This window comes from Balaenoptera acutorostrata, chromosome 11, assembly GCF_949987535.1.
Source record: "Balaenoptera acutorostrata chromosome 11, mBalAcu1.1, whole genome shotgun sequence".
Taxonomy (NCBI): domain Eukaryota; kingdom Metazoa; phylum Chordata; class Mammalia; order Artiodactyla; family Balaenopteridae; genus Balaenoptera; species Balaenoptera acutorostrata.
Genome location: NC_080074.1, coordinates 4,619,893 through 4,632,655, shown reverse-complemented (window position 1 = coordinate 4,632,655; position 12,763 = coordinate 4,619,893). Strand labels below are relative to the sequence as shown.

Here is a 12,763-nt window from a genome sequence, read left to right as displayed (position 1 = left end):
CAAGGCCGTGCAGGCGAGGCCTGTGCCACAGCCTCTGGTCACCAGATCCAATGGCCCGTCCCCCTTCTCGTCCTGCGTCCCCACGCCCGCCCACTTCTGGAGCCCTCCACCTCTCCAGCCAGTTGCTCAAGGTCTCCAGCTGGTCCCTCCCATGCAGGCTGGCTCAGGGCTCTGTCCTAGGCCTCTCTGTTACTCCCCCAAGGCTCCCTCCTCTTCCCATGCCATCTTGGTGCCCATGGTCCCAAATCTGTAGCTCCTCCCTGACCTCTCTGCTCAGTTTCAGACAGGAAACCCACTGCCTGGAAGACGCTGCCATCTGGATGTCCCACAGGCACCTGCGACTCAGCCCATCCAACACCTGCCCTCCTCCTGTGTCCTCTCCAGATTCACCCCGGGCCCAAGCCAGAGACCTGGCTGCCAGGCCGAGTCTTCCCTCCGCCCCACATTCAATCACCTGAAGCCCTGCTAGTTAAGCCCACTTCCTGGACCTTCCTCGGAGCTGACCCCTCCTCCACACCCCTCCCTCCCCCTGGATAGGCCCACCACTGGCAGCTCCTCACTTCTACTCTGACCCCCTCCAGCCCTTCCTCCGCCTATGCCCGAGAGTCTGCTAAATGGAACTCTGACCACGTCCCCTTCCTCGGTTTATCAGGCTCAGTGGTTTCCCAGGGCTCTGGGGATAAAACCCAAATTCCTGGGCATGACCCTCAGTGCCCACGTGATCTGGCCCCGCCCACCTGACGTGCCGGGTTCCACCTTTCTACACCCAGCCGCACAGACCACTGGCAACCACCTGCACGCACGGGGCTGCTACGTGCTCAGACCCACAGCTTGGCCATCGGCCCCTCTGCTGCGGAGCACCTTTTCCTTCCCTTCCAGACTCACCTCACCCAGGTGGCCTCTGCTGACCACGCCCCTCCCTTCTGGTCACTAGAGTTGCCACACTGTGGTGGCGCCACGTGATGCACTTCAGGCTCCCAGTGCCCACGGGCCCCAGTGACAACACGGCCACACAGCCAGCTGCTGCAGACACCAGATGGACACCAGAGGGCCCTGGCCCACCCCTGGGCCTTCCTGCACGACACGCAGCCCGGCCAGACCAGCCATATGGCCGCCGGCATGCAAGCCACCGTGCCTCCTTTGCAGCGGGCACCAGGCCTGTCCATCTGCAGAAAACCCATCACACGTCAGCTCAAAGAGCAGGCACACGGCAGGGAAGGCACAAGCCCCAGGTAACGAGCCCCGGCCTGGGGTTGCAGGCCCTGCGGTGGGCACGCTGCAAAGACCTGCCTCCGCAGCCCTCCTGTTTCTGTGTATTTAAAGGGAAGCAACGTGTTTCCATGTTTGGCATACAGGTTGCTTAAACATTTTACAAAATACTAAATAAAGCTTCTGAAAAACATGCAAAGTCTGTTCCATCAACTGCTCTGCACAAACTTAGCGGATGAAACACCTGAGGCGACTCATTTCACCTGTGAGCCCTTGGCTTCCTCTTCTGTAAAAAGGGGATAATAACCCCTGCCCTGCTGAGTCGCTGGGAAGACACAACGAGACCGGGAGGCAGGGAGCTCAGCACCGTGTCGGGTGCATGGTGAGGGCTCAGGGGCTGGTAGGCACCAGCATCATCACCAAGCCGGCTCAACTGCCCGCAGCCAGGGAGGGCCCCAGCCCGCTGGCGTCAAAATCTTTGCTCCCCCATTTATTTATTAATTATGAGATGCTGGCCAAATCACCCAGCCTCCATCCGTGTTTCCTCCAAGGTACTACAGTGATAATAATCGCTGCTTTCCAGGGTCGTGGTGAAGATTAATAATGATGTCTATCGACACAAGCCCAGCGCATCCCGCCACCGGACGCGGGTGTGGCCCTCCCCGCACAGTTCCTGGCGCCTGGCAGGTGCTAAATGAACACCATGTTCCCCTCTTGACTCGCACAAGGACTGCAGGGAGGCCCCTCTCTCACACCAAGAGCAGACATCCAGGGAGGCTTGGCCAGGCCCCGAGGGGCCACTCACCTTCCGCCCGTCGACGGCGCCCTCGCTGCCCACGTACGCCAGCTTCCGGCGCACGTAGAAGAGCATGTCGTCTTGCCGCGGGGCCCACTTCTCCATGAAGTAGGTAGAGAACATCCAAGTCCAGAAGACGATGCGGTCATCCTTGAAGCACCCTGCACAGGGAGGCCAGAGAGGAGTGAGGAAGGATGGGTCAACCTGGCCCCAGCCCCGTGACCTTGGCCGAGCCCGGGCCCTGTCCCCCACCCCGCCCCCGACCTGTGTTTCTGGTCAGAAAGCGGCCAGGGCTCTGTGATGTTCAGAGCCCCCTTTTCCCTCACACCCCACCATGGGGCACCCAAAGAGGCTCAAGGCCACCTCCCGGGAGGCCCCCTTCCTCCACCCAGCGGTGGCCTGAGACACCCCCCCCCCCCCCCCACGGCACAGTGGACTCCAGCCTGTGGATGAATCAGCAGCTTCGGTGGGGACGGAAAGACGGAATCAGAGGGAACGTCATGGGCAGGCTGTCTGGCTGGGAGCCGGAAGGGCTTAGGAGGGGAGATCTGTCAGGCAGGCACCTCCCTCCCCCCATCCCCACCCCAGGCTGCGGCAGCTCCCACGGAGAATCCGACTTAAAGGAACAGCTGCCCCTTTGCCAACCACTCTCAGCTGCAGGCAGGAAGCAGGGAGGACGTCCACCCCTACCCTCACCCCGGCGCCGCGGAGCCTTTCGGCATGCCAGACTGACTCTTCTTTTTATTACAAACAGGATTTCTTTACGATAAATCTTTATGGCACTCTTTCCCACACAAGGAGAAAAAGCCCACAGGCTCTGGTAGGAAGGACTGAGTTTCCACTCCAGCTCTGCACTTGCCATGTGGCAGCGGGCAAGCATCGCAGCCTCTCTGACCCCCAGGTTTCTGGGGGTGAACACAGACTGAGACCATGGGCGTGGAGAGCCCGCGCCTGGCACAGAGCGGGACCCACAAAGGCAGGTGTCTAGACAGATCCGACAAAATTCCAAGATATGCTGCAGATCTATTTCTTAGAAACCCAAGATATTAAATTGTTCCTGGTTTCTTTCTCTTCTCCAGAAACTACTTTACCACCGTGATTGAGCCCTCGCACTTGGGTGCTGGAAGGACCTGACCTAACCCAACCTTGGAGGCGGGAACCTGGGGGCCGCTGATGCGGGGCTCTCCCTTGTCCTCACAGGCGGTGCAGGGACTGGCCAGGCCCCCTGACTTGCAGCCCATGCCCCCTCTGGCGAGTCAGCCATCAGGCTCTGGAAGACTGAGCCGCAGGCAGAAAACCCCAGCCTTTGCTTACGTCACCATGACCAGAGACCCAGGCTCCACACCAGCTCCTGCCCTCTGCCCTCTGCCGGGCTGCCACGGGCGGTCTGCAGCCCGCCCACTCCCACACCCTGCCTGGTTCCCATGCGAGGGAAAAAGAAGGGGCCTCATCAGTCAGGCGTCCAGGTCAGCGAGCCTGATTAAGACAAAGGCCACCCGTCAGCCTTGGGGGCAAAGGCTGGGAGAGGCCGCAGGACTGACAGCGGCATCCCCAAGCTGGCAGGCACCAGGTGGAATGTCGCCGTCCACATCATTCTGCATCACCGCCCTGACATTCCTGCCACACCTTTACGACAGGCAACGCCCAATTCACGCCCCTACAGATCCCTACAAAATTAAGCAAAGGGGCCGTGTTATTCCGAACAAAACAGGAACTCTCCCGTGACTTTGTTTACTCTCAGCTCCCTCTGAGCCCAAAGCCCAGCAGAAGGCCTATCAGGCGAAATGCTCAAAGACTGCCCACGCCGACTGCTTCCTGGTCCCGCGGGGGATACAGAAGCAGCTCTGGTTGTGACAAGCAGTGGGTCAGGTCTCCAATCCCCACCACCTGCCACAGCGAAGTACAAGTTCACCATCAGCATCACTCAGGGTCAAGCACTGCCCCCCTTGGGTGGCACTCTCTTTTTATTCTGCAAGCAGAAGGAGCCTGGTGGTACCTCGGGCACCCAGATGGCTACGATTTGTTACACATTTGCCATGTTGAGTGAGCACCAGGTAGAGCTATGCAGATCATCTCACTAAACTCTGCCTGCATCCTGTTATGACTACTGCCCCGTTTCACAGAAGCAGCTGACTCTCAAGAGGTTAAAAAGGAGCCCAAGATCACAGAGTTAGAAACCGCCCAGTCCTCAGACCTGTCAGACCCCCGCGTTGAGATTCTTGGAAAATGCTGGACCCAGATAATGAATGCAAAGCGCTTAGCAGGCAGCTGGCAACCCCGGGAGCGCAATGAGGGAGGGGTTCTGGGGTTGGGGGAAGATGCAGGGTTTGCGTGCAGGAGTGGAGTGCTGGAGGTGGCACAAAATACATGCCACTGTCTTCTCCAGGATTCCACGTGCCGCCAGGCCTGGCCCAGCGGGGGCCACACGAGGGGTCCCACGTCCCTGCTTTAAATGCTGAAAAATCACTTTCTTCACTGCTCACCCGGCCCGGTTAGTGAGGGAGTCTGCGGGTCCCGAGAGTCTGAAGCAGACTGCCTGCCAGTACTTCCTCCTAACGCGAAGGCTCAGCTCACACCGGGGCTGCTGGGGCCCAGCCTCAAGGTCACCCTGGGCCGGCTGCCCCCCCCTTGACGGGCCACTCCCAAACAACCTCTCAGAGGGGACCAGCCCACCCCCCGTACGCTTCCAGCCCACACGGCCATCAGCAAGTCCCCCTCACTGCCAGCCCCCCACCCGGGCTAGTGCCATCACCCCTAGAATGCACTGGTTGCCCCTTCCACTCCCACCCGACAGTCTGCCCTCCACACCACAGCCACAGGATCTTTATTTAAAGATCGTTCCCCGCTCCCCTTAGAACCTTCCCAGGGAATTCGGAATAAAAGCCAAAGTTCTGAGAAAGCTCTCCATGACAGCCCCTCCCCACGCTGCTCACCAGCCCTGCTGGCCCCTCCCCCTCCGATTCTCTGCCCCGGTGCCTTTGCACAGGCGTCTCCTTCCTGTCATTCCAGCTGCAGCTTAGACGACTCTCACCTCTTCAGAGAGCCTCTCTGGACACCACATTAAATGTGGCCCAAGGGGCTTCCCTGTCACATCACCTTGTTTTACTGCCATCATCACCACTGGTGTTTCATATCTGTTTGCTGTCTGGCCCCCACTGCATGAAGGCATCTCAGGAGGAGGGACTTGTGTGGATGACCGTCAGATTTCAGTGCCCAGAGCAGAGCCAGGCACACCGCAGGCACTCAGTAAATGCTGTGTGAATAAATGGGTGGTCCCAAGTGAACAGGAAGCAGGTTCAGTGAGGGGGGTGACTTGCCCAGGTGACCACAGCAGGGACGTGGCCCAGCCGCGGTCCACCTGAGGCCTGGGTGCCCCACGCAGGACACAGAGCGTGGACTTGCCACTTTATCTCAGTCACAAGGGCCCTGACTTAGAAAGATCTTCCGAAGATGCCCCAAACACCACACGACACAAGGGCTGAAGCCCCCTCACTTAGCTCGCCCAGGGCTCAAAGCAATGGCTCCACAGGCAGGTGGGCCTGTCACGTGTGCTAAGAAGACCCCTGGGCGTCCGGACAGGGCCCACCCCGACCCCGCCTTTCTGAGCACCTGCAGCCCCTGCGCGCCCAGCAGGTGTGGGTTGGGAGACCCAGCGCCAACACGCTCCGAAAGGAACAGGGGGGCTAGACGTTCGCTGTCAGCTGTGGACACCACACAGATGTTATCATTCGCGTAACTACTTCAGTACCAATGACAAACTCAGGAGGAAGAAACTCTACTCTCTCAGGGAAACCCCACGCACCTGCCTCTCTCACCCATGAGGTGGGGAGAGGCCTGCCAGAACCATCGCCAGGACCAGCCGTGGGCACCACACCCAGAGACGCTGCCGGAACAGACACGCAGACCATGGCCACACCCAGGACACCCAGTTTAAAGCCACAAGAGAAATTGCAAAGGTCAAGAGCTGCCCCCGACCCCGAACACTCAAAATTCCCCTTATGCCCAAGAGAAGCATGGTTGAAATCAAAAGGAACATGAAAACCAGGGGAGGGAAACTGACAATAAATAACTAATGTCCATGTAATAAAGAATTCACAGGGCTCCCTGGTGGCACAGTGGTTAAGAATCCACCTGCCAAGGCAGGGGACACAGGTTTGAGTCCTGGTCCAGGAAGATCCCACATGCCGCGGACCAACTAAGCCCGTGTGCTACAACTACTGAGCCTGCGCTCTACAGTCCGCGTGCCACAACTACTGAGCCCATGTGCCACAACTACTGAAGCCCGTGTGCCACAACTACTGAAGCCTGTGTGCCTAGAGCCCGTGCTCCGCAACAAGAGAAGCCACTGCAATGAGAAGCCCGCGGACCGCAACAAAGAGTAGCCCCCGCTCGCTGCAGCTAGAGAAAAGCCCGCGCAGCAACGAAGACCCAACGCAGCCTAAATAAATAAACAAACAAAGAAACCAAAAAAATAAAAAAAATAAAGAATTCACATCATAGCAAGTTATGAAAGAAAATGTATAAGACCCCAATAGATAAATGGGTAAAACACCAAAACAGGTAACTACCAAAAAGGAAACATAACCACTTAGCAAAAATGTGGGAAAATATAAATCTCACTAGTAATTAAAAATTCACATTGAAAGAACAAGTTGTCTTTTTTTTTTTTTGGCCACACCCCACAGCCTGCAGGATCTTTGTTCCCCAATCAGGGATCGAATCCTGGACTTCGGCAGTGAAAGCATGAAGTCTTAACCACTGGACCACCAGGGAATTCCCAAGTTGTCATTTTTAAGAAGGCAAATTTGGTATTTTAAAAATACCACTTAGGACCTCCCTGGGTGGTGCAGTGGTTAAGAATCTGCCTGCCAATGCAGGGGATATGGGTTCAAGCCCTGGTCCGGGAAGATCCCACATGCCGCGGAGCAACTAAGCCCGTGTGCCACAACTACTGAGCCTGCGCTCTAGAGCCTGCGAGCCACAACTACTGAGCCCACGTGCCACAACTACTGAAGCCCGTGTGCCACAACTATTGAAGCCCAGGTGCCTAGAGCCCGTGCTCTGCAACAAGAGAAGCCACCGCAATGAGAAGCTCACACACCACAAGGAAGAGTAGCCCCCGCTCGCTGCTACTAGAGAAAGCCTGCACGCAGCAACGAAGACACAATGCAGCCAAAAACAATAAATAAATAAATAAATAAATTTAAAAAAAAGAAGAGTGCAAAAAGAAAATAAAAATACCACTTAGGAAAACTGGCAGATTCTACAAAGTTAAACACATATTTACCAGTGATTCAGCCATTCCCAGGTACTTGCCCAAGAGAAAAAAAGCATGTGTCTGGCACAGACACTGGTATACAAGTGTTCACAGACACTTTGTTCCTAGTAAACCCAAACTGGAAACCAGGAGAAGGTACACGTGAAACGTGACATAGCCACTCAGTGTTACTGGCAGTAAGAACAAACTACTGAACCACACTGCACTACGGATAAATCTCAAAATCATCATGCTGAGTGAAAGGAGTCAGGCATAGAAAAAGCTACACACTGAAAGACCACATTCACATGACGTTTCAGAAAAGGCAAAACTATAGTGACAGAAGGCAGACTGGTAGTTGCCCCAAAATGTTCTGTTTCTGGTGGTGCTTTCACAACCATCAAAACTCATCCAATTACTTACTTTACATGGACACAGTTTATTTTACATAAATTATACTCCAATAAAGTTGATAAAAAGTTATGACAGCCAAAGCTGGCAAGAGTACATTGAACTGGGAACTCTCATATATGGTTAGAGAACAAAAATCACTATATCCTTTGTGAAAAGCAAATGAGCATTTTCCTGCTTCTATGAATCTATCTTATGGAAAAGAAAAAATAGGAGTAAATAAATGCCTTATGCACAAAGACATTCCCTCTGTATTAATGACAGCAAATAATATAACAACAATCATAATAATAAGGAAGGAGAAAAAGAAAATAATATTCTGTAATTATTGACATTTAATCTAGGTAAATTATGCTGTATGTACTAAACCTAATCTCCATCAATCCTTTAAAAGGATGACTATGAAGACAAGTAGGTATGTGGAAATGTGTGTAATACAACGTTTGGTGAAAGAGCAGAAGCTCAAGCTGTACACACACTGACCACAACTACATACATCACACACCCGAAAGGCAGGAGCTGCTGAACCTCACAGGAAATATGTTTTCTTTTTTCTTTTTTTTTACTTTTAATATTTTTAATAGTAAGATGATATCACTTTTTCCCATGAATGTACAACTTTTGATGCATGTCATAAGGCTCATGAAAGTGAGAGGAGGGGGATAGAGAAGGGACTCCCCATCTTCAGAGGGAGGAGAGGAGGGTGGGATAGGAGACAGTCCAAGCCCAAAAGCTAGTAAGGGTCAAGGTCAGGGAGAGAGTTCAGACTCGTGGAAGCACAGTACAGTGTGCGGATCTACAGCCAAACATATCTGAGTTCAGGTGCTGACTCTCCTCCTCCCCAACCAGGTGTCCATTGGACCCCTCTGGATCCCAAGAACTCCATCTGTCAGAGGGGTCTAACCTGCCACCCTCCCAGAACCAACAGTGAGGACGGGGTGGGGGGCGGGGGGAGAGGCCAATACGAAAGTCCTTTGTAAGCTGTAAAGTTCTGTCCACATGTACATTCGTGGGGACCCTCTGCACTGCTGCTTTGTGTGTCTCTGTCGGCAGTGTGGCTCGCTCAGGTGAGGTCATGGATCCCAAACGTGCCCGTGTCCCTAAACCACGTGGTGCAGTAACTGTGTGAACAGACACATGAGGGGTAATTGGACCCTTGTGTGGCCTGTGAAATCAGTACCAGCTTTTCCCAAGACGTGTCCAGCAAGAAATCCCCTGGGTCATAAACCCTGGGAGCCGCCAGTCCAGCAGAGAGCTCCCTAATCTCCAGGACTCTCTCCGTCCCTGTCTCCCTGCCATCTGGCCGCAGGGGCAGCAAGTTTCCGGACCCTTGAATCCAGTGGATGACAGACTTATGGGAGAGATGCAGCCCCAGATGCTGAGCCACTCACTGGGGCAGCACCACGGACAGCTCCATGCCCCCAGGCTGCTCCCTGCTGGGCTGTGGTCCTTACAATCCGTTCTCATAATCCATGGTAGTTATGTTCTATAAGGTAGCCACAAACACTGACTTAGCAAATACCGAACCACTGCTCCTAGGGAAATACAGGGTTGAGTTCCTGCAAGTCTCTGGTTACATTTTCGTCGACCGATCAATATATATAACCTTGTTTTACGTGTGTTTCTGTTTAAAGACACCTTATTTAATATACAGTTGGGTCATTAACACTGAACTCCAGGACACCGGCACTATAACTCGTGCCTGAACGAAGCTTATCTAACATGTATATTCTCCATAAGGCCCACCACAGCCTTCTCTTGCTTGGGACTATACAGCACTTCAGCTTTACGCTTGGGGCCACTTTAAACAGCAAAATCACCACCAAAAAGCACAAAAATGCAAATACATGGCACTAAATAGACCACAAAAATGATGAGCTGAAACAAGGAGGCGAGGCGTCACCTTGCTCAACCTCAGCTGGGACCGTGCACCTACCTCGGGTGACTCAGAGTTTCCCACCACTCTGCACACGTCTGCGATTAACCACAAAAGCACCAAAGGTACTGACGACTTCGGGGTTATGGATAAATTTCTGTGAGTAGGTAAATCTATAATACAGAATTCATGAATAATGAGGATGGGCTGTATCAGAAAAACTGGTATCTGCCAGCTCCAAATGGGACTACGGGGCTCCAGCCGCCTCCCCTGCCTGCAGTGAGTGACCTGCTTTCACAAGTTACCGGCTTTGAACTTCAGAACTGGGAGAGCCCTTTATAGACTAGTGACTCTGGGGACGCGTGGGAGAAGGCACGCAGCTGTGTGAGGACTAGGACCCATGCCTCCCACGCCCAGCTCCGGGCTCTACAACCACCCGGCCACAGATTCTCTACCTCATTCTGCATGACACTGAATGGGGGATGTAATCGTGCCAACAGTTCAACAGCACGGACAGTGATGATGGCTCATGTTTGCCCTGCACTCTACAGTTTATAAAGCCCTTTCACCTGTTACCTCTTCATGGCCACTTGATGAGGTGGGGATAACCTCAATTTAGTTTAAAACCTCAGTCTTTGGTTTAAAAATAAGGCAACTGAAGCTTGGGAATCCAGTGGCTCGATAGCATCTGGGGCTCAAACCCTGCCACTCATATTCTTTCCAAGGTCCCAGATGTAGGCATATGCATCTGAGTCTTCAGCAAGTCATAATCTTTTTACAGTAGTGACGTCAAAGATCACTGATCACAGATCACCATGGCACGCATAATAATAATAGAATATTCAAATCACAGAGGGAGCAATTCTACCTAATTTAATCTATTAATTTAACATGACCCAATAGAAAATGCCAAGAGAATGTTTTAAAATAAGAACAGCCAGGAAAATTCAGAGTGATGTGGGATTATGTTTCTTATCAGATATTAAAACATACTAGAAAGCTAAATCCTCATGTCACCATCAACCCAAACTACACAACCCTTCCGTGTTGCAAACAAAAACCCCACAGACTGTTGGCTGCCTGTCCTGCCACGTGGACGAGGGCGACTTGCAAGACAGAAAAGGGCCAGAGAGAGTGGAGATAGGAGATGGAGACAGTGGGGCCACTCAAGTCCTTAGTATTCGGCATTCCTAGTCTTCTGGAGGCTTTAGTTTTCAACTCTTCCACAGATTGTTAGCCAAAAATTTTATTTTTTAAAATTTTTTTATTGAAGTATAGTTGATTTTACAAATTTGTAAAAAATTTACAAATTTTTTTATTTAAGTATAGTTTCAGGTGTACAGCAAAGTGATTCCATTATATATACATGTACATATATATGTGTATATATTCTTTTTCAGATTCTTTTCCCTTATAGGTTATTATGAATACTGAGTATAGTTCCCTGTGCTATATAGTAGGTACTTGTTGGTTATTTTATTTTTTTAATTTTTTTATATTTTAAAAATTATTTATCTTATTTAGTTTTGGCTACGTTGGGTCATAGTTGAAGCACGCAGGATCTTTGTTGAGTCACGCGGGATCTTTCGTTGCGGCATGCGGGCTCTTCATTGTGGTGCGCAGGCTTCTCATTAGTTGTGGCATGCGGGTTTTCTCTTCTCTAGTTGTGGCACACAGGCTCCAGGGCGCGTGGGCTCTGTAGTTGTGGCGCGCGAGTTCCAGAGTGCGTGGGCTCTGTAGTTTACAGCACACGGGCTCTAGTTGAGGCGCGTGGGCTCAGTAGTTGCGGCGCGTGGGCTTAGCTGCCCCGCGGCTTTTGGGATCTTAGTTCCCCGACCAGGGATCGAACCCGCGTCCCCTGCACTGGAAGGCGGATTCTTAACCACTGGACCGCCAGGGAAGCCCCTTTGTTGGTTATTTTAATAGATTTCTTTTTGTCTAAGCTACCATGGATTAGTTTCTTCACTTCTAACCCTAAAGAAGAACTCAAGAGTCACCCAACTTTAAGGAAACAAACCAAAAACCCTCCCTTAATCCCACATCACCTCTAGCTACTGTCTCACCAGAAGCTGTCTCCAGCGGAAAGTTTTCAGTCCTCTCTTACTTGGACAGATATGTTAATTTACAGATTTGTTAAATTCTACCATTGTTTTATGGTTTTGTTTTTTGCTTTCCTGCAGAACTCTCTGACTTCATCTCTGCATCGTTTCACTGATTCTACCTTTAAATGTACCTGGAATCCAACCACTTCTCACAAACCACTCTGGCACCGGGGCCAAGCACCACCATCTCCTGCCTCTATTCCTGCCCAGCTCCCTAACTGGCCGCCATGCTTGAATCAGCTCTTGCCACGCCCCTGCTCTCAATCCTCCACGAGGCTGACGTCCTCACCTCCCCTTGGCTCCTTTCTCAAACACCTACCTTCTCAGGGAGGCCTTCCCAAACCACCCTGTTTAAAATTGTAAATCCACCCCAACAGTCCCTACCCCACTTCCTTATTTTTCTCCATAGCACCTATCACTCTATAGCATCATATATTTTTTACCTATCTTCTTTGCTCTCAGTCTTTCCTGAGTACAGGAGCCAGCAAATTTTTTCTGTTAAGGTCCAGATAGAAAATAGTTTAGGTTCTGCAGACCACACGGTCCTGTCTCAACTACAAAATCACCCATAGCGATACATAAAGAAATGGGCATGGCTATGTCCCAATAAAAGTTTATTTACAAAAAGAGGCAGCAGGCTGGAGGTGGCCTGGGGCCATCGTGCGCCAGCACCTGCCTTACTAGAACAGATCTCTTTTAACAGAGCATTTTCCTTCTTTGATTGTTTTGTTCACTGCTCTACACTTAGCTCCTAGAATAGTATTTGGCCTATAGGAAACAATAAATATTGGCTAATTAAGTGAATGAATGAAATGAACCAAGTGATTAATGAAAGCAAGGTGGTACTGGTACACAATTAGATCAACAGAACAGAATAGAAAGTACAAAAGCAGAATGAAAATACATGGTAATTTAGTTTATATAAATATTCATCCTTCCAATCTATAGGATGAAGACAGTTCTTCAACAGTTGGTCTTGGAACAACTGGTCAGCTGAGGAAAAAGAATAAGGTTGGGCCCCTGGTCATGTCAAAACCAATTCCAAAAAAGAAAAACTTCTGATGCCAAAAGTAAAATCATAAGAAAATCAAATAAACCTTGAGTGAATTTTT

General features: G+C 51.5%; 1 protein-coding gene across 3 annotated transcripts in view; it reads right to left on the bottom strand.

Moving 5' to 3' along the window:
• The window catches only part of KIAA0930 (KIAA0930 ortholog), a 40,145-nt gene that overhangs the window by 11,117 nt on the left and 16,265 nt on the right, over nucleotides 1–12,763 (bottom strand). For 2 of the 3 annotated variants that reach the window (XR_009009740.1, XM_007189184.3), the window contains exon 2: nucleotides 2,015–2,166. Coding sequence is in view for 2 of the 3 variants with exons in the window: in XM_007189184.3 (XP_007189246.2) it covers nucleotides 2,015–2,166 (152 nt within the window). In the remaining variant the exon portion in view is untranslated. Of the gene's footprint in view, nucleotides 1–2,014; nucleotides 2,167–2,435; nucleotides 2,455–12,763 lie in introns of those variants that run through there. The other variant, XM_057556809.1, reaches the window with a different exon arrangement.